Here is a 21852-nt window from a genome sequence, read left to right on the forward strand (position 1 = left end):
TCCAAGGTGGTTTATATTTTGGTGCACAGTTCAACCACACTTCAGAAGGTGGTGGTACTGCTGCTGAATTAACCTGTGGCAAACTTGGAGACTTTAAATTAGACCCTGAAGAATGTCTTTGCTGAATTTTGATCAGTTTCTTGCAATTGGAACACCAGAAACAAAAGGTCAGAACTGTTTTAGGAAGAAATCCATGAACATGTATAATTCCTCTGATTTCAGAAAAGGCAGAACATCACTTTTAGGCAGCTATACTGAGACATATCAGAAATAAAGGAATTGCAAGCCCTTTATTGTGCCATTTCTTTATTAGGAATTGATGGAACAAAGCTGTCTGGGGCTCTAAGGATATTCAATAAGATATTTCAATGTATTTGATAGATAGTAGCTCTAGGACAAGACTGATTTGAACAAGCTGTCCCATGAAACTGCAGAACACCTGATGGCTGCCTGGCTGCTGAGAGGGTAAGTCTCTAATGCAAGGTTAATGTTCTCCAGCTGAAGAAGGCTCAATGTGTAACTGATGCACTCAACTAAGCCATCAGCCTCCAGGCAAATTGCATGATTTCTCCTTAAAAACATGGGAGCTTAGGCAGAGAACTAAAGGAAAGCCTCAAAGGTACTTCAAATAGGTCTGAGATATCAGTTCATCGTATACATCACCATCTGCTGAAAGGGCAAATTATAATCAGTCTCAAAATTAAACTGGGAGCATTCATCTGTGTCACTACAAAAGGATCCCTAAGGCAAAGTGATTTTAGTTGATATAATTAACCATCAAGGTTTACAGCATTCCTAGAATACTTACAACTGGAAAGCTCATTCACTTTTGGTGGAAAATCAGCTTCATTTGTCTACCTAAGCTGCAGAATAATCCTCCTTCCAAAAACATGCTGCTAGGGAAGGTAAAAGCCCTGTCATTGCCTCTTATAGAATATACTGTGATAGCTCTGCTTTGGACAGAAGAAAACATTTCCTATTCAAAGTAACTTGGTATCATTTGGAAGCAGGATGTGTAAAATAAAAGGATGCTACTTTAATGCTGAAAAAAATAAAAGCTGCTGAGGACTTGAGCTTTTTTGTCGTAGATTCTTCTAGGTCATTATTTTTGTGCATTGCCTGTCCTGTATGTGAGAATTCTGGCTTGATCTCCAGACTCCCAGGCAGAAACACATGCCAGGAATGCATATTTTTAAAACTGGGAATGTTTTCAAGGTATTTTGGCTGATGTGACTAAAATGTCAAGGTATCAGCAAGACAACAGGGAAAGCTGTCACCTCACCAAAACCTCAACTGCTTTGCTAGCTGATCCCCCAGAAGACAGGGACCTGAAAAGAGAAATATGAATATGAAATCTGGGGAGTGAAGTAAGTTCTCCCATGTGAGGGCCTGTGCTGCACCTCAGCTCTGCAGCACAAAGTAATCAAAGACAGAAATGCCACAAAGACTCTGGTGAGTCTATAGGGGCTGCTCTCACAAATTGCATGACACTTACTGAATGCCCTTCCTCATACAAAGAGCCTGTTCATCCCAGCTTGGACTCAAATCCTTTGTTCCATGGATGTTAGGCATACCAGAAAAATTCAATAGAGAGATTACCACACCAGGATTAGTGGCAAAGATCTTTCTATTGCAGTTGAGACTGGATGGAACAGAGGCAAAGTCAGATCTACTTCTCGCACAAACACACGTAATGGTATTTCAGAAATCAAAGTAACAGGGAACACTAGAAACAGGAACCCACTCAAAATCTGATTTCAGTTTTGAAGTATTATGTCAACTAAACACCTACAGTTATTACCAGTTAATACACCTGCCTCTACCATGCCTACAGGGGCAATTTATGTGGTATCTGGCTTTTAAAGTAGAAGTAATCACCTGTAAATTCAGCTAATTCACCTATTCATGTTCAACCTGTTTCCTAAGTCCGTGTGTTCACAGAATCACAGAACCCCAAGGGTTGGAAGGGACCTCAGAAGATCATCTAGTCCAACCCCCCTGCAAGAGCAGGGTAACCTAGAGTACATCACACAGGAACTTGTCCAGGCAGGCCTTGAATATCTCCAACGTAGGAGACTCCACAACCCCCCTGGGCAACCTGTTCCAGTGCTCTGTCACTCTCACAGTAAAGAAGTTTTTCCTGATGTTCACATGGAACCTCTTATGCTCCAGTTTACACCCATTACCCCTTGTCCTATCACTGGACATCACTGAGAAAAACCTAGCTCCATCATCCTGACACTCACCCTTTACATATTTGTAACCATTGATGAGGTCACCCCTCAGTCTCCTCCAAGCTAAAGAGACCCAGCTCCCTCAGCCTCTCCTCATAAGGGAGATGTTTCACTCCCTTAATCATCTTTGTGGCTCTGCACTGGACTCTTTCAAGCAATTCCCTGTCCTTCTTGAACTGAGGGGCCCAGAACTGGACACAATATTCCAGATGCGGTCTCACCAGAGCAGAGTAGAGGGGCAGGAGAACCTCTCTTGACCTACTAACCATACCCTTTCTAAAGCACCCTAGGATGCCATTGGCCTTCTCGGCCATAAGGGCACGTTGCTGGCTCATGGTCATCCTCCTATCCACCAGGACCCCCAGGTCCCTCTCCCCTTCACTACTTTCCAGCAGGTCAACCCCCAACCTGTACTGGTACATGGGGTTGCTCTTCCCCAGATGCAAGACTCTACACTTGCCCTTGTTCACCCCATTCCTTTCAACCTATCAGTAATTCAGAACAATCTGTGTGGCTTCATAAGTAAAATCAAATGGATCTTTTTGAGATCAATTCAGGCAGGTCATGTACAAGATCTGCCCATCCACCAGCCAGGATGATGACCATCTGTTGCCATCCCAGAAGATATTTCACACAGTGACAACTGCACAGGTGGGTGTCCCTCAGAGGCATCAACATGATCAGAGTAGCATTTGGCATTGTATTAATATTAAATAGTGTAATTACTTCAAGAGAGAGAACATTATGGTCAAAGCATAAAAAAGGCAGAACCAAGAGCACAGCTTTAAATTAAGCTATTGTAACAGCAAAGATATTCTCAAGTCAATACTGATTTCATTAAAGCATTTTAAGAAATGACAGAGGAGGGGGACTCTCCACTGCAACCAACTGTCATTTAAAGACAGAAACCATTTCCATATTGTCCAAGATTACTTTTAGATAAGGCAAAGGTTCGTAATGTATCATCTGCTTGCAAAGCTAACGCAACACCACACTGCAATTTGGATTTCTAATGCTCATGGTGACAAATTTAACAGAGTCTGTACTTACACAGTATAGAAAAGATTAACCTTTGGGTCAGCTCTCAAGTACAACTTCAAAAACTTCAGAGTGCAAACCAGCAGGTCCAGCTTGCCTTTAGTCCAACATTCAATGGTCCAATTTGAATCTGAGCAAAAGAAAGAGATTAAACATTTATGAACTATATTAAAACAAAACAAACCCAAAACCCAGCTGAAGAGCCAGGATAAAATTCACTCACAAAGAGAGGACAAGTAACAGATATTCATGAAGGTGAGGGTGGGCCACAAGTGTGCAAATGTTTATGAGTAATCCTTGCTGAACTGGGCACCAGTGTGTGCCCTTAAACGTTTTAAGGGCTGATACTGCTGCATTCTAATTGTTAGAGAAGGAATATATTTTACCTGGCTTTACACACCAGGCCACAAGGGGAAGAAAGAAATTAAGCTGCTGCTGCTGGTTGAGGGTTTTGCTACTGTTAACTGGTACACCCTCTACATGGCCACACTTTGTGCGTACATGCATCTGTGTTGCATACACAACAGCAACACATTTAGTGTGGCAGCCTGTAACAGGGATTTATTTGTTCCACGGGATAGCTCTTCTAGAATGAAATTCTAACTCTACTGAGATCAGTGAGACTCCTGCCACTGACAGTAGTATGCCAACAGGCCATATGCTCCTCAGAGACTGTGGTTTACAGGAGAAAACCAGCCTAGGGAAAACTAATTCAACCTAAGCCATGTACTGATATTTACTGAGGCACAATCACAGTCCAGGCAGAAATGACGGCACTTGCTCTTCGTCTCCCCTACCTTCTGAGGGAGTTTAAAGCCCATATTCACAAAAATACTTAAAATATTTCTCATAGCATCTAACACCTTTGAAGATCTGGGCTTGTGCAGTGCCACATATTTTATTCAGCATTCTCTTAGAAAGGCAGCCAACTTTTTTTACCCTTTGAAACTGTGCTATGCAATTTCCTTCATCTTCCAGTACAGAGTACTGCGAGGAAGGTTTTGACCAGACTATGTCGTCTGCTCTGAATACATATCAATACAACCCACATACACCCCCTCCCAACCAACACAAAACCTCAACCTCTTTTTGAAGAAGTAACTTCTTATTCCCTTGACTGGAAAACCAACCTTTTTCCTGAGAAGTAGAGCTACTTATTTCTGAAGGAATAAACTTCTTTGCTTGCATGCTTGCTCTGTACAAAGAACAATCAATGCTGCTGTCATTCCAAAGGCAGCACAGAAAACTTTCTTCATCCATTAACAAGGGAGGTGTGGTTTTGGATGCTCCATGCCTTCTCCTCAAACCAGACAAGCTCTCTACAACTCCAGCAGAGAAAGGACTCAAAACTGTTTCATTTAGCAGCATACAGGGTAATGTAAAGTTCCTGGGAGGAATTTGATGGAGCATACAGTGGGCAACTGCCATCTGAAGAAAGTCTGCAGATACAAAGGCAAAGATATGAGAAATTAAAAGTTCATATTACTTGACAAAGAAAATTGAGTGGCTGGTGTTATACAGAAATACATACATTACATAAAAATCAGACTGTTTCCGGGGGCTATTCTCTGAGCTGCAGACAAAATGACTAAAATCATCCCCTCCGAACTGGTGTCACAACTGACAGATGTCAGCCTTTTCCCCAGAGTCACTACACCTAGCTTCTTGTTTTCTCAACCTCTTGAAAGACAAACCAAGATTGTAGGGGAAGCATCTCTTTGGGATAAATTGGCTTCTATTAATTCAAAATACAGTGAACCATAAACCTAAATTCACAGAGGTCTCATCTCCCCCTGCAGTGCTGGGACATTTGAAATCCAGCTCTTGTAACACAGCTCCATTACTGTAGAAAAAAATCATTCCATTGTAAATATAACACATAATCACATTACAACTGTTAAATACCAAAGAATAGTGTTACAAGAATATCCAGTGGATGCAATGAGACAACCCCAGGGCATTATGTGGGAAATGAGATGTAGAAAAAGACTAATCTTCTCCATCAGACTTGCATTCTTCAAAATAAAACTGCTCTGACCACATTTGTAGCTCCTGTTGGTCAGTCACAGCTTGAATTACACTAACACTGATTTTCAGACTTATGAGCATGTTGGTTTTGGAAATGGCTTCTGTAAAACACTGTGTGAATTTCAAAGAGTAAAGCTCTAGTTACAGAAAGGTATGTGGGTATTCGTGCATTTTGCATGCAGTTTTTCACTCAGTAAGGGCAGAAATATTTTAAGCAGTTCATCAGATAGAAATTAATTGATGCTCTATGCCTTGAATAGGCAAAAAACCCCCCCAGAATTTCTCTACCACTGTTTAATAGCATATAAGCGTAAGCAAAAAGATATAAAATGAATTAATTTCACAGAATGAAAACTTTAAAAGAGTAGATTCGCACTACTTTAAAAGCAGACATTGTGTTACTATGCAGAGTGCTAAAGTGTTGTTTCCTCTTTACACAGATCTTGTATTCCAGACTCCTGAAGTTGTGTTCCTTCCTCCTCTCTCATCTAACAGGGTTTGTGCTTCTGTAAATCCCAGTTTCATTGGGCCTCCTGGCTGCATGTGGAGGATTTACTGACAAAACACACTATTAGTCCATAATACATGATTTAAAATAGGACAAATGAGTAAGTGACATGACTGCCTGTGAAGCAGGACAGATAAGTAACATACTACTCAGTTCGCAGCATCCATTGAGGGTGGGAAGGGATTCCTGCCCATCATCTCTTTTCCTACAAAACCACTTCCCCCTCACAGATCACACCAAACAATCCCAAGGCATTAATTAAACCCTGTAAGATCAAAGTGTGTGCAGAAATGTAAAAAAGAGAACTAAAATGCATTGCAATAAAACTTAATACAGCTCTGCTATAACTCTTCAATGTCCATTAAAAAACCACAGCATGAATTATGGATGTTTTCCAGCTATAGATGTAACGGTTTCTCCATGACACAGACACAGAGAAACCATCACTTAACAGTTCTGTCCCCAGAGCAGCAGTGTATTTGCATGTCTGGGTTAACAAGGCTGCAAAGAAGCCAGCCATGGCTATCTGCTTATTCAGAATTAGGGTAGTCTTATTCAGAAGATGGGTAGTCAGTAGATACACTGACTTGCAGTCATTACAGGCCATCAGTGAGCAACCAACTGCTCTGAAGCGTAATCTCCCTGAGACACAAATTTTGAATCTCACTCCATTGGATTACAGCACCTACTCTCTCCCTAAGCATCTTCACCAAAAGCCTTTAAATAGTTCCTATTTTAGTTAAAAAAGGCAAAAAACAGCTGTCTCTGAGCAGCATTCACCAGTATTGTTACAGATGTTATTACATCCAACATTTGCAGTTAGCTGAGCACCCTTTAGCAACACTGTGCACCTGAAAGCTAGAATGTCAGCTACCTGAAAAAGCAGAGCTCCAACTCATTGACAGCCTGGCTACACTGAACTAAACAGAAACTCTGCAGTTCTGATGGAACTGGTATCCTCCCTTCTGGTTTCGGACCTATCAAACAAAAACAAATTCCCCATGAACTTCCATCTAACCAAATTTTGACTGAGGCACTTATTTGAATGGATCTTGACTCAACACACACTTTCTATTGATGCTTCCTGATCTTAAAAGTAAGTTGCACTGCTTTTTGGGATAAGACACATAGGCACAAGCTGAGGGTGTCAACATTTCAATTCCACACAATGATAACATGAAATCCTTTGCATATTCCAGTTGCATGTTGTGATAAGATACTAACCCAGTAGCACGACTTGTAACACCACTGTAAAACAGAAATGGTGATTACTTGTCATTCTACATAACTGCCAACAGAATTAGGTGTTTTAGTAACTTACCCAATAGCACAAGCAGGGTCAGACTGATTTGCCAATACATCTTGCTTTGGAGAGCTGATCTGAAAAATATACAGAAAATTACCTGAGAGCTGATAATTATCAGTCTATTATTTTAATAGGATTTCATTTTGGTGCACTTCAGTTCATTTGATATAGCTTTATAAGCAGAAAGGAAGAACAAAATCAGAATGTCATTTAAGGGAAAAAAAACATTGCTTAGGCTGCTTAGAATATCAATTGAATATCAATACAGCTCCTTCTTTCATCGTTGGAGCTATATAGTACTTAATTTCTCAGGCTTCTGCTGATCATCATTCACCTTCTAGCTCTGATCACCTGAAGGGCATTACAAATCCAAACAACCAAACTGCCCAAGAGATTATCAATTTTCAAAGTGTAGCATACTCCGAAGTACTCAGGCACCCATTTCATAGAATCACAGAATCCCAGAACTGGTTTGGGTTGGGAGGGACCTTAAAGCTCATCCAGCTCCAACCCCTGCCACAGGCAGGGACACCTTCCACTAGAGCAGCTTGCTCCAAGCCCCTGTGTCCAACCTGGCCTTGAACACTGCCAGGGATGGGGCAGCCACAGCTTCTCTGGGCACCCTGTGCCAGAGCCTCAGCACCCTCACAGGGAAGAGCTTCTGCCTAAGAGCTCATCTCAGTCTCCCCTCTGGCAGGTTAAAGCCATTCCCCCTTGCCCTGTCACTATATGAGCAAAGACTTCACTGAACTTGATAGCAGTATTTCAATATCGTTCTTTCATTTCAGGTACTTTGTTCTTTCTTATTTTCATCCCATAGTTACATAAATTCTGTAAACCCCAGATATAAGCATTTTTAAACTTAAAAAAAAAGCTCAATAGATGATACCAGAGTAGAACATACAGAATTTGGTTGCTGCTGCAGTTAACCAGAACTAAATGATCAGTAAAATTTACAGCTCAAGTCAGACAGAGATTGCTGGGGCAAGAAATAAGATTCAGGGAGTCCCTCCAAATTATTGTCATTCCTTAAATATTTCTGAGAACAATTTCCTTGAGAACATCTATGTTGCCAAAAGAACTGGTGCCAACACTGTGCAATCCACTGGCCCTCCAGTTTAGAGTTCACGTACTGGACTATATGTACATGTATGTTACATACAGACTGCTACAATGGGAGAGTCTCTTTACTGGCTACAGAGCAGCTCATTCTGCAGCCTGGAAGGAAAGTGCATGTGGACACAGAAGCTCAAAAGGAGAGAAAAAGGGTGATTCCTTCCTGGTTTTCAGCACTCCTGTCAGTGCACAGTCTGAATACATCCCCCTTGTCTCACCCAGGCACTTCAACAAGCCCCCACGGAGTGGAGGGTCAGCCCCACAGAGGAACCAGTGGCTGCTAATAAAACCAAAGAATACAATACTGAAAGCCATCCTCACTCAGAGTTATCCCTCCCTCTGCCCTCACCAGAGACCTTGATATGATCATCCACTGACCCTGAGATTGCTTTAAGCCTTGAGCACAGCCTAAAGCAGAGGTGATTTAACAGAAATAGCATCTACCTGCAGCAGCAGACAACCTAAGCTACAGTATTTCAGTATTCTTGTCTCCCTGTAAGCTTGTTTCCCTCAAGGAGAGCCCTTGCAAATCCAGCAAGAGCCAAGCCATTCTTTCAGCACAGACCATCCTCCTTTTGGTCTGCAAGATGAGTCAGTCCCAGCCACTTTCCTTCCCATTCACCCAGGTTATAATCAGAGTGCATTTTAAGCTACATTTTGAGCAATTAAAGAGGAAAGCTCAACCTTTCAAAGGCAGTGCTTCACAAACCCCTGCTTCGGAGGAAAATGTGCCTCTCAGCACAGCTGTTAGGAGGCCTTACCCACACCTCTTCCATTAGCCTATTTCCTAATAGGTGAGCCATGAAGGCCAGAGGAATTATGTAGCTACAACCTCCATTAAATCTGCCATTTCACAAAGGTACAGGCCAGGATCATTTCCAAAAGCAGATGATTGAAGTTATCTAGACTTTTACAAAGTTTTTGACCAAATAAAACCCCCAACCTTTTAAAATACTTTACTTGACATAAGTGTACACTACTATTCATACTATTAGATGTATGGTTTAATGAAAAACAGGCCATGTTCCTCTTCTACAGGTGTAGCAAAAATTTGCTGTTCACAGCTCAACCACTTCCCAGTAGGAAACTGGCAGAAATCACTTCCATATGGAGCACAAAAGATCAGATATATATTTCAAAAGCCTATCAAAGTTACCAATACACCACAGATATTGGTGAAAATGCTTTAAAGCTCTCACTTTCAAAACAAGTAGAAAAATTCCACCATCAAGAGCTCTAAACAATCCATAAAGTTGTTGTCCATCACTTGCTCTCCCATCACAGGCACCACAAGAAGCAAGAGCTGTCACTCTGATATCTCAGCCCTATTGCTCCTTAAAGGAAAGAACCACTATTTTGGCAACTACACATATTCCATTGTACTATTTCACAGCAGAATGTGAACCGTCACACCATTTGTTACTGGAATTAAGACGACAAATAGTTAAGGGTGTTAACAGCAGCTGCTGTGTTAGTTTCACCCTGCAATACCTACTGTAGACTGGAAAGAAAGTAACCACAGGTCCCCAGAACCACCTACCCCTCAAAGAAGGAAAGTTATAATTCTGTAGTCTACTGGAGATGAAGGCATTTTCACTTCTTGCTACCATAAAAATGGCCAGATAGAGCAATCAAAGAGATTCTGATATCAGCACTGGTTTAACTATAATTAACAATACATGGACCAGAAGGTAAAAATACAGTTCAGACCAGCCTGAGAAATCTTCTCTTCCTACTGCTATTGCAACTGCCTGAGGTTGTTTTTTTACAAAGGTGTTAGTTTTCGATCCTGGTTCTAACAACATCCATGAACAATAAATAGTACTGTACATGACCTCAAAGCAAAATAAGCTGCATGTCACCAGCACTTACTCCTTTTCTGTTCAAAGTTCAGGAGTGCTTGTATAAACTGTACACAGGAGTTGGGTCAAAGGAGATGCTTACAGACAGGACAAGCTGAATGTACTACTTGACTGGATAAATATCTTTTCTAGTGAGAATATGGAACTTATCACAATTCCTAACTTCATTGTAGGCAGAATACAAGTTTTACAAGAACAGTTACACGGAACAGGAAGTTAAATAAAGGAGAAATAGAAAAGCTTGTAACTATAGCTGTGTTCCAGAGAGGGTAAGTTCACACAGCAAGGACAAATGATTTTATGAGTGGCTGGAGAAGTATCCACAAAACAGGAGGAATCAAGGCCCTTTTTAATACAGCTACGTTAAGATACTGCATTCTGAAACCACCCACTTTGCTGCTGTGTACAAGAAGTTTCCAATTTCATATCTAAATAGTATGCTTCTCTCCACTGTAAACACTGTGCAATGAACTTCAGCAAGCCTTGCTTTGACAAAACCATCTGATTAAAACCAAAACACAGCAGATATGACAAGGAGGACAACACTGAAAGTGAGGTCATTTGCCTTTACAGGCCAGCTGAGAAGTTATAAAACCCACTGGCATATTAGCAAGGGAAACATTTTCAGCACAGCCTGAAACAAACATAGTTCGTGATCCACAGACACCTGCTCACCGGGCACGGAAAATACACTGGAAGTTTTCCTTCTGGAGCTGCTTTTTTATTTCAGTTTCTTGCCTTGATAACTTACATTTGTGCAGGTCTCCTTTGTGAACTCCAGAAAGAGGTCTGATGTGAAAAGAGGACCACAGTACGCGGCAGGTCTACCTGTCCAGTATGAACACCAGTGAACAGAGGGTGGCACTGGTGACCACGAGTGCCAAGTCTCCACAACCCATCCTGGATGCAGCAGAGTAGCACAACCCTGGTACGCACAACTGTGACACCACCAAACTCAGCTGCAAAATTCTCCCCAGCTTTCACAGCACCAAAGAGAACAGATGAGCAGATATTGTAAGATCAGAGCATAATATATTAGTGTTTTCCAATGAGCAATTTGAAAGCCTATAGATATGTATAGAAAGTTGCCAGGGTCTCCTCTTTTCCCTCAAATGATGCACCCCACACACATAGAGAGTCTGGAGTTCTCTATCCTTATTCCCACCCTCCCCAAAAAACAGCAACAGCTGCTAGTTAATGGGAAGCAGGCACATAATCCTGCAGGCACACAAACTGTCCCTGACTTTTGCAAGCACTCCACTACAGCTGGCTTTAAATATTGAAAAGATCTCTATAAAGCATAGCCATATTTTAGTAATCATGCCTACGCATGTCTCCTGGCCTGCTCTTTAATGGTGCTGAGGGCTTCCCAGTCCTGTTGGTTTTGGCAAGCCCAGTGGTTGTTGGTCAGCCCTCCTGGGCTTGGAATTTCATTGCATTTGTTTGTCATTTAGTGTATTAGAAAACATTACTAATGAGGAGTTGAGAGTAAATGGAACATGCTAAATAGCAATGAGCATGACTAGCGTTAAACACTTGTGCTCTTTAATATTAAATCCTTAACCAAGCAACCCAAGTTCCACGTTTTCCTACATGCTCAGTCCAGTGGAACTAGCAGCAGAGTTACCCTCGCCTCACTCGTGCGTGACCACAGAGCCACAAAACGAGCTCCAAGTGTGCTGATGGCGCCTCTCCTCACGGCTCAGCAGCAAAACATCCCAAATTCTAGAGACTTTCTCCAGACTGTACAATTTCTCTTGATTGTGGTGGAACTACCCCTTCACTTCACACATCCACACTGCCCATGGGCAGGTTCCCCTCAGCAGAGGGCGGAAGGCAGAGAGCACAGCAGTTCCTGCATCCCCACTACCAAGCATTCAATCACAGAACGGTTTGGGTTGGATTGCAGTACTAAACTTTGTGCACGCTCCCGACACACCATTTGAGACTGACGCTGCATGAACAGTCCTGATTCTAAGTCAGCAATAGAGAAAAGTGGTTTTAATAAGCACTTTCCCTCGTTGCTTTTCACTGAACATGCATTTGGTTTTCCTCGCATGGCTCCTGTAGTTATCTGCCACTTAAACCTCCTTCATGCTATAGCCACAATTGGTAGTTACAGGGCTCTCAGTGTTCTTATAAACTCTGTTTATGAACGCCGTATCAATAACTAACATTACATTTCCAAAGCACTCTTCTATCCGAGCAGAACAGCATCACTGATTCACAAACCACACTATAGATTTCCTTTTTACTTTTGCTGCAGGCTCTAAGCCTCAAGAGAAAATAAAAGGAGAGGCACACAGGTCTGATCAGGGTGCACCGTGCTACCTCCGAAGTTGGCTGGTCCTGCAGAGAACTCACCCGTAAGGGAAAGACCACGCTCGCCACCAGTCTCACACACACCTCAGTGTGTTCTGGCGACGACCAAAGGGTTTTACCGTGCGGCACCCCCAGCTCCGGGCACGGGAAAGCCGCCAGAAACCTCAACTGCAGAAACACGAGCACATAAAAGCCAAAAGCGAACTCACGGATCTCCCTCGCCTGGCTCCCGGGGTCACAACCGAGGAGTTCCACCGCGTCCCCCCTGCAGCAGGAGGGCCCCGCCGCTGCCGCCCGCTCCCCTCAGCGGCCCTGCTCAGCCCCCGCCGCCGGCCCCGCCTCATCCCAGCGCCCCGCCCGCGTTACCTCACGGCTCGGCGGCGGTGGGGAGCCGGTGCCCCCTCAGCACGGCCGTAACCGCCCGGGCTGGGGATGGGGCAGGGCCCGGCTCTCCTCACACACAAGATGGGGGTCACACGGATACGTCAGAGCACGGAGAGCCCTGGTCGCCCTGTAGCCCAAACCCTGTGCAGAGCCCCCCGCCATCCCTTCCCTCGCCAGAGTGGGGTTACGCTGTGGTGCATCGAGCTGAAAAGTTACAGCACAGGCAGACACTTCTTTCTTAGTAAAGCCTACAAATAATGAAGCGCCTTCATACTGAAGAGGCGGAAAGTTTGCACACATCCCAGCACGGGGAGCCCATCCTTGCTGACTGGGTTGGAAGGGACCTCACAGCTCCTTCAGCTCCAACCCCTGCCACGGGCAGGGACACCTTCCACCAGAGCAGCTTGCTCCAAGCCCCTGTGTCCAACCTGGCCTTGAACACTGCCAGGGATGGGGCAGCCACAGCTTCTCTGGGCACCCTGGGCCAGCGCCTCAGCACCCTCACAGGGAAGAGCTTCTGCCTAAGAGCTCATCTCAGTCTCCCCTCTGGCAGGTTAAAGCCATTCCCCTTGGCCTGTCCTTGCAGGCCCTTGTCCAAAGCCCCTCTCCAGGGGAACAGTCAGTGCTGTCTGGACCCACATAATCATTTCTTAAGAACTGAATTAATGTTCAGCTTAAATATTCTGGTTAGTGGTTTTAACAGTGGAGGCTGTACAGAATAGCCCATTATTAACATCAAAGGTGACATAAAAGCACAGGGAATGCTTTGTGTGTATTAAACCTATTCATTGTGTCCCAAGGATCTCTGACTTTTCACAAAATTAGACACATAAATGTTGTGAATTATTATTCAGAACCCAAATTTGCCTATTTGTCAGCAGAAGGACAAAGTGTGTAAAAGTCTGCTTCAGATACAGGTCATTTCACCAGCTCATCAAGCAGTGCTTCACAATGCAGTTGTGACAATATATTGACATAGGTCATTATTTCCTGTTATCTTATGAACTACACATTTCTGTGAACAACCAGGATGCAGGGAGACTGTTTTCATCTCTTCACTATTCCTCCATAGCTAATGTTGTTTTAATACCAACTATACATCACAACGACTTTAACTTAAAATCCCAGAGCCATACCGAAGAAATGGGACAGTGACCATTAACAACTAGAACTAAATGTCAATTCTGACTTGAATTGTTAAAGTGAGGTCTTTGGGTATTCAATGTGTCACGACCAGGTCTGCAGGGGGAAAAGTGAACATCCCCAGGCAAAACAAAGGGGTTCTAGAATGAGGAACCGCTACAGCACAGCAATCTGTACTTCTCCAAAAGGCTGCACCATGCGTAGCTTAGGAGCTGCCCTCACATGGAAGGCAGAATTCCAGTCACTAAGATAAAAATGCCACTTCCTTGTACATTTGTGCTTTCTTCTCACACACATGTGAATTCCCAGCTTGCATCAGGCTCACAGTACAATACACACCAAGAGTACCTTGTCTCTAACTAGTTGTGGTTTAACCCCAGCCAGCAACCAGCCGTTTGCTCACTGCCTACAGCGGGATGGGGGGGAAGAGAACTCGAAGGTAAAAGTGAGAAAAGCATTTCAATAACTGAAATAAAATTATGATCATAATAATAATAATATTTGTACTGAAAAGGAGAACATCAGAGAGAGAGAAATAAAACCCAAGACAGACAAGGGATGTGAACGACAGCAATTGCTCACCACCAACCAACCGATGCCCATCCCGTCCCCAAGCAGCAGCCTCCCTACCAGCCTTCCCCCCGGTTTATTGTTAAGCATAGAATCATAGAATCATAGAATAGTTAGGGTTGGAAAGTACCTTAAGATCATCCAGTTCCAACCCCCCTGCCATGGGCAGGGACACCTCACACTAAACCAGGTCACCCAAGGCCTCATCCAACCTGGCCTTGAACACCGCCAAGGATGGAGCATTCACAACCTCCCTGGGCAACCCATTCCAGTGCCTCACCACCCTCTCAGTAAAGAATTTCTTCCTTAGATCCAATCTAAACTTCCCGTTTCAGTTTGAACCCGTTACCCCTTGTCCTGTCACTACAGTCCCTGATGAAGAGTCCATCCCCAGCATCCTTGTAGGCCCCCTTCAGATACTGGAAGCTGCTCTGAGGTCTCCACGCAGCCTTCTCTTCTCCAGGCTGAACAGCCCCAACTTTCTCAGCCTGTCTCCATACAGGAGGTGCTCCAGTCCCCTGATCATCCTCGTGGCCTCCTCTGGACTTGTTCCAACAGTTCCATGTCCTTTTTATGTTGAGGACACCAGAACTGCACACAATGCTCCAAGTGAGGTCTCACGAGAGCAGAGCAGAGGGGCAGGATCACCTCCTTCGACCTGCTGGTCACGCTCCTCTTGATGCAGCCCAGGATACGGTTGCTTTCTGGGCTGCGAGCGCACACTGCAGCCGGCTCATGTTCATTTTCTCATCGACCAACACCCCCAAGTCCTTCTCTGCAGGGCTGCTCTGAATCTCTTCTCTGCCCAACCTGTAGCTGTGATGTGTAGCATGATGTCCTATGGTCTGGAACATCCCTTTAGGCAGTTGGAATCGGCTGTCCCGGCTGTGTCCTCTCGCAGCTCCTTCTGCACCCCCAGCAACACGCTGGTGAGGTGGAGTGAGGAGCAGAAAGGGCCCTGACTGTGCATAAGCGCTGCTCAGCAGGAACGAAAACATCCCTGTTATCAACTCTGTTTTCAGTACAAAGCCAAAACATGGCCCCATAGTAGCTACTATGAAGAAAACTAACTCCACCCCAGCCCAAACCAGCACATGCCAGGTGTCACCATAGATATGGCAAGAAACCCAACCAAAGGAGGCTTGGAACAAATACAAAACCAAACAGCAGAAGCAGAGATTACAGGTTTGCTACAACTCCAACGTAGATAAAGAATCTATTCCGTTTGCCATGAAGATAACAATGTTGAACATGGCATTAGAAGCACAAAGGATAACAGAGGAGCAAGGAAACTAAAATTGCTATAGGCACAGTAGAGAGAACACTGGAAGAGTTTAATACTTGAAAATGGAGGTATGAGCAAATTAGCACATGATATTGCAAGACCCAGACACTGGTATTTTAACTGAATCTGTTAAGGAGCAGTACAATAAGAGTTAGAGGAAAAAAACCCAGCCTAACCAACAAAAACCCCCAGCCCAGGGTGTGATAATACCTGATTTCTAGAACATAAAAAGAACAAGTTGGGGGTGGGAGAGTTGAACATTTGGGAAGTTAACCCCAAGGAGAGGGAATTATGAACTCGTTAAAGCAAAGAACAATACTGGCACTAAGTCAGGTGGTTATAAACCTGCCATGGAAACTTTTAGGCCTGTTGTTAAAATCTCAGCCAATAGAAGACTCATTTCTGGAACAATTTCTAATGGGAATAACAGGACAAAAATTAAATTGTTTAAATAGGGGTTTAATAAGTTTATGAACAGAGTGATTAAATAGGTTTGTGCCCCTAATAAAAACAAAACTCAATGAAATACACCAGTTCAGGTCTCATGCTTCTTTGCTACCAGTGAGAGTTCCTTGCGTGACCACCCATTTCACCCACATTTCAGACCACTCAGTACAACTGCCCTCCCCACACTCACCCATTTAAATTCTTACACTGTCAGTCAATTATCTCTCCCTCTCTGAATACACCTTTCACCACAACTGCTGCTTAAAATGAAGCTACTTTCTCTCCTGCTTCCTCACTTCTGCAGTGTTTTCCAGGCTTGCCTGGTATCCCCTTGTATGGGTTATTTTCTCTTAATGAGGTTAATCCATTCAGATCTCAAAGACCTCAAAAATATCACAGAATCCCAGACTGGTTTGAATGGGAAGGGAGCTTAAAGCTCCTCCAGCTCCAACCCCTGCCACGGGCAGGGACACCTTCCACTGGAGCAGCTTGCTCCAAGCCCCTGTGTCCAACCTGGCCTTGAACACTGCCAGGGATGGGGCAGCCACAGCTTCTCTGGGCACCCTGGGCCAGCGCCTCAGCACCCTCACAGGGAAGAGCTTCTGCCTAAGAGCTCATCTCAGTCTCCCCTCTGGCAGGTTCAAGCCATTCCCCTTGGCCTGTCACTAAATGCACATATCCATTACCTGCTGGCTCTCATTTGTAAGAGTAATGGATAAAAATCACATTTTACTCTACAAGCAGTGAGTGCCCTTTTTGCACTTTAGTGTTTGCCTTCATGGATAAAGAGCTCTTTGAGAGGAGAGACGATGCATATGTAAAGCAATGCCACGTATTTAAAAAGCACTTCTAATTAAAAACATAAACCCCAGAAATTATGTCAAGGAACTTCAAGTGAGGACTGAACCCTGTTAGAAAAGAGTTTAGAGCCAGTGTACCAGAGACATAAGTCCCAGATATTTGTAACTGAGGGGTTTCTTTACAATGTCTTTTCATTAATATTAAATTAACATAAATGCAAACCCGGTATCTCTGCTTCATAAGCTATGAAGAAAAACATTTGTATTTACCTACCACCAGCTCTTCTCAGTAAACAGACTTGAAGGTGGTATCAAACTATCTTGTATTGTGTAAATAGTTCTACTAGGGCTGTATAAACAAACCTACTGAAGGGCTTTAATTTATTGAGTGGCTTTCTGTGATTCATCAGCCATTTCCTCCAAGTAGCATCAGCCAGTTTCACTCTGTATTAACATAACCACCATCTCTAACGGATAAATTCGATTAGAAATTATTTCTGTGTTCTGATACATCAGTTTGGAAAATCTGACTACATCTGATCTGTGTCTGAGGTTAGGAAGCCATTGAAGTTTGCGTATCCCAGACTTTCACGGTGTGAGCAAAAGCTGTCTCGAGCTGTCTCGCCTGCCATGTCTCTGCTGGAAGGGACCACTAGAAAATAACCTTCCATGTAGGTTAGAACATCTTGAGACAAACATTTGACAGATTTAAGTTTTCTTTCACTTCCTCATGTTCAGTGAACCAGAGAAATAAAACCGGTAGACAACCTACACTAACGCACATTTAATTCTTTCTTTTTAAAGGGTTTAATCCCCTTCCTCTTCCATACACCCGAGGAAGGCAGAAGACAGGAAATTCCTCCTTTCAGAAGTCCTGATGTATGTTATGTCGTTGTCTCATACGGATCATCCTTTGCATCAGCTGAAGTTCCAGTTCTTTCAGTCTTTCTTTATAGATCATCTTATCTGGAGACCTGCTAAGGTGAACTCATCTCCTTCGGCCTTACTCCTGCTGCTCGCAATGCCCAAAATGCTCCAACCAAAGTCTTGGTAGTGCTCTTTAGGGAGAGGAACGATCTCGCCCTCTACATGACAGCACCCTGTTTACACATCCCAGAAGGATGTTTGCTTTTTCCCCTCCCAACAGTGCACCTGTGTTGACTCAGGCCTGGTTTGCACATCTCCCTAACCCTCAGATCCTTCCTGCAGAACTCCTGCTTGTGCAGTTGATCATACCTCAGTGAATTGTACTGTATTGAACTACAGCCTATTTATTTCAGTCCCCTTCCGCAGTTTGTCAAGATCTCTTTAAATTCTGATCTTGTTCTCTAAAGTGTTTGCAACATTTTGTTATCCGAGGATGCAATATAACACGCACTTTTTAACTCTTCAGGACCTACAGAAAATACCCAATGGTTTTAGAGTTCAGGTGTACCCCTGAACAACCTCACATACAGTCTGCCGATCTGTGACTTGTTGACTGCTCTTCTTTCCTTTGGAAAGTTCCTTTCCACCCACTGAACATTTTACAGTCATTTAATGTAGACAAGACTTCCCTAGCTCGCTCAAGAGAGTCACCAGACAGCATCAACAACATTGCTAGAGATAACATACTATGAAGTCAGAAGTTTTCCATATCTGTAGGAATTCCCCTCACTACCAAGACTGTTTTCTTGGTCACCCTGAGAGACCCTTTTGGTTCCATCTGCTCTGTCTTTTGCCTTTCAGATTTACCCCTACATGCTTTTGTTATTCTTCTACAAGTCCTCTTCAATAACTTAACCCAGGTTTCAATTCCAAACAAAGTTGGACTTTACTGAGGAAAATACTGTTTGCTCCTCTACTGACTGTCCTACCTTTAGTTTGCATTGGAGCGGGTGCTTTCCAGCTTTTCATATATATTTTTGCTAAGAAAATGCCAGCTCTTCTGGACAACTCTTCTCTTTAGACTGACTTTCCATTTGATATTCACCATAACTGAGTTTATTGAGGTTTTCTTTCTCAAATACTTTTGTCTCTGTTTGGCTGTTTCCTTAAACCTTCGTATTCGCAATCCAGGGAAAAACCCTAAAATCTGGAAGAGCCTTCTCTGAAGATGTTAACCAGCTCTGGTTAAAAAGGTCCTCAGATGAGAAGCTGCATGGAAACCTCACAGCAGATCCCAGTTTCTGAAGGGGGCTACAAGGATGCTGCAGAGGGACTCTTCATCAGGGACTGTAGCGATAGGACAAGAGGTGATGGGTTCAAACTGAAACACGGGAAGTTCAGGTTGGAGGTAAGGAAAAAGTTGTTCCCTGTGAGGGTGCTGAGGCGCTGGCACAGGGTGCCCAGAGAAGCTGTGGCTGCCCCATCCCTGGCAGTGTTCAAGGCCAGGTTGGACACAGGGGCTTGGAGCAAGCTGCTCCAGTGGAAGGGGTCCCTGCCCGTGGCAGGGCTTGGAGCTGGATGAGCTTTAAGATCTCTTCCAACCCAAGGCAGTCTGGGATTCTATGACTTCCTTGCAATATTCAATAAACACTTACTTTTATCTTTTCTTCATGTATTTGCCCAAAGACCTTCAGTAACTTCACCTCCTAGAAAGGCTGGATCTCATCAAAAATCATACGCATCCTTGTGATAAAGGCTTCATTCCTCCCATGCTTTCAGTCCTCTCTGAACAAGTCTTTCTTTTCACATCTGAATTCTCATAAAATTTCTATATGCTAGTGTAGTTACTGTTTTGACTCAATACAAAGATTTCCAGTTTCTCCATACTTTATTCATTGCTATACAGACATCCCGAATGTTATGCAAACTGACCCATGGTTTTCCTTCCTTTGCCCCTGTATCTGTACCTTGAGTGGGCTCCTGAGCTTTTCGTCTTTTCATGTTATTAAATTCATACTTAATCCTTGGGCCTTCGACATTGGCCCCTGCCAGTCTATTCACAGCAATCCATTCCGGTTTAGCAGACCTGTGACCGAACACAATGTTCCCAGCACAGCATCCCCACTTCTTAGGGCCTCACCCTTGGTGGAATGTTTTTTGGAGTGTCTTTTTATGACCACAAGAAGGAGCTGATTTTCCCTCAGCCTCCACATTTCCCCTCAGACTTTCTCCCTTGAAGCATTATACGAATAACAAAGGTCCAGGCAGGAGCCTTTCACAGGGTTGCACATGGAGGAACAACAAAATATCACCAAATGCCAAACCCCAAGTGTTCTCGCAGAGCACATGAGAAGACTTCAGTGACCTGTGTGCATGCTTTGGAATGGACTGTGGGCAAGAAACATGTAACTGTGGGGGAAGTTTCTCTGACAGAACTAAAGTACTTAATGTTATTTAAGCTTGAAGGTTTATTTATTTTAAAACCTCAATATTAAAGCAATTCCTTCCCTTCCACCAGTCACGTACAATCATACAGCCACTATGTTCACATACAACGAGAGTACTCTGACCTCTGACAAAGCCATCTATAGTTTCCTGCACAGCTTTACATCCATATCTATGTGGATGATGCTAATCTTGCTGGCAGGTAGTACTGCAACCAAATCCCATCTGGGCTTGTAGAAAAACCTGCAGACTTCCTGCTCAAGAGCAAAAAAACCCCAAACCACAAGTTATTTTCCTCCTGTAGTGGGCAAAAACACTACAGCCATCTGCTCCAACATGGCAGGTCAGTGACAACATGATCTAGACAGGGGTACTTTCCTGAGGTTTCCAGTTCTGAATGAAGATGCAGATATCTGAAGCATATCAACATTAGCTACTCAGTGCAAATGGAGTGATTAAGCATCTGAAAGAGCTAGAAAAGGTGTTAGCCGTTCAGCTGTGGTTCTGCCAGGCTCAAGTTGTCATTTCTGAGCACAGCTGGGCTCCTGCTGGGTTTTTAGCTGGGTTTCAACATTTGCCATGGGTTTTTTCACTTCTAATCCACCCAATTTGATTCATGCCAGGTCAACCAGTTGATATTTAAACAGGTGAAAGAGCCTAACTCCAGGACTGCTACAGAAAAATCAAATATCATTGTTCTATATAAAACCAAATCACACTTGTATGTGTATATCAGAAGTTTTTCTAAGCCATTTAATGACCACCAGCAGTGAAAAGTCAGTTTTCATAATGAAGGAAATGCAAAGTTGGGCTCTGCCTTCGTGAGGGGATGCTTTCAATAATTCATTTTTGCTGCTGCAAGAATCTTTTGCACTTAATTCTCTGCAGCTCTTTCCCAGCATCCAAGCTTTAAAAGCAAATAAAGTAGAGCTGTCTTATAACCAGAAGGAAGAACAATTGAATAGACATTAAAACTTATTGCACATACTGTTATCAAACGCAACCAGTTAATGCCATGCATGCTCCTCCTTTGCTGCTGATTTCCTCTCAAGATAGATGCAAGTGTAACTATATTCATTTAACAAAGATAACCCCAGGGACACATCTTTGGAGCAGGATAATTCCAATGCTGGAGCAGCTCTGCTTTGGAGCCAGGCTGAGAGAGCTGGGTTGGTTCAGCCTGGAGAAGAGAATGCTCCTTAATGGGAGACCTTAGAGCAGCTCCAGTGCCTAAAGGGGCTACAGGAAACCTGGAGGTATAAGGTGCTTTCCAACCCAAAGCAGGCTGGGATTCTGTGATAATCCTATTATTCCAAAGTCCCCTGTTGTTTCATTTCATTATAGGACACAAAGTGTTGCTTTGCACTGGAAAACCAATTGCAGTTCTTGGAGCACACGTTTACTTTCCAGGACAGAATCATTCACCGCTAGGTATCTAAACCTCATTGACAGTGATTCCCCCTAGAGGCATATAGGAATGAGTCACATCTGTAACAG

At 43.6% G+C, this 21852-nt stretch overlaps 1 protein-coding gene across 1 annotated transcript in view; it reads right to left on the reverse strand.

Annotated features, from left to right (window-relative positions):
• Nucleotides 1-21852, reverse strand: part of LEPR (leptin receptor) — a 64732-nt gene that overhangs the window by 26202 nt on the left and 16678 nt on the right. Inside the window, exons 2-4 of the mRNA XM_080623494.1 lie at nt 7130-7188; nt 4403-4711; nt 3285-3402 (exon numbers count right to left, since the gene is read on the reverse strand). Coding sequence (XP_080479620.1) covers nt 3285-3402; nt 4403-4711; nt 7130-7169 — 467 coding nt within the window. The 5' untranslated portion in view covers nt 7170-7188. The remainder of the gene's footprint in view (nt 1-3284; nt 3403-4402; nt 4712-7129; nt 7189-21852) is intronic.

The sequence above is a fragment of the Psittacula echo genome, assembly GCF_963264785.1.
Source record: "Psittacula echo genome assembly, chromosome: 7".
Lineage (NCBI taxonomy): Eukaryota > Metazoa > Chordata > Aves > Psittaciformes > Psittacidae > Psittacula > Psittacula echo.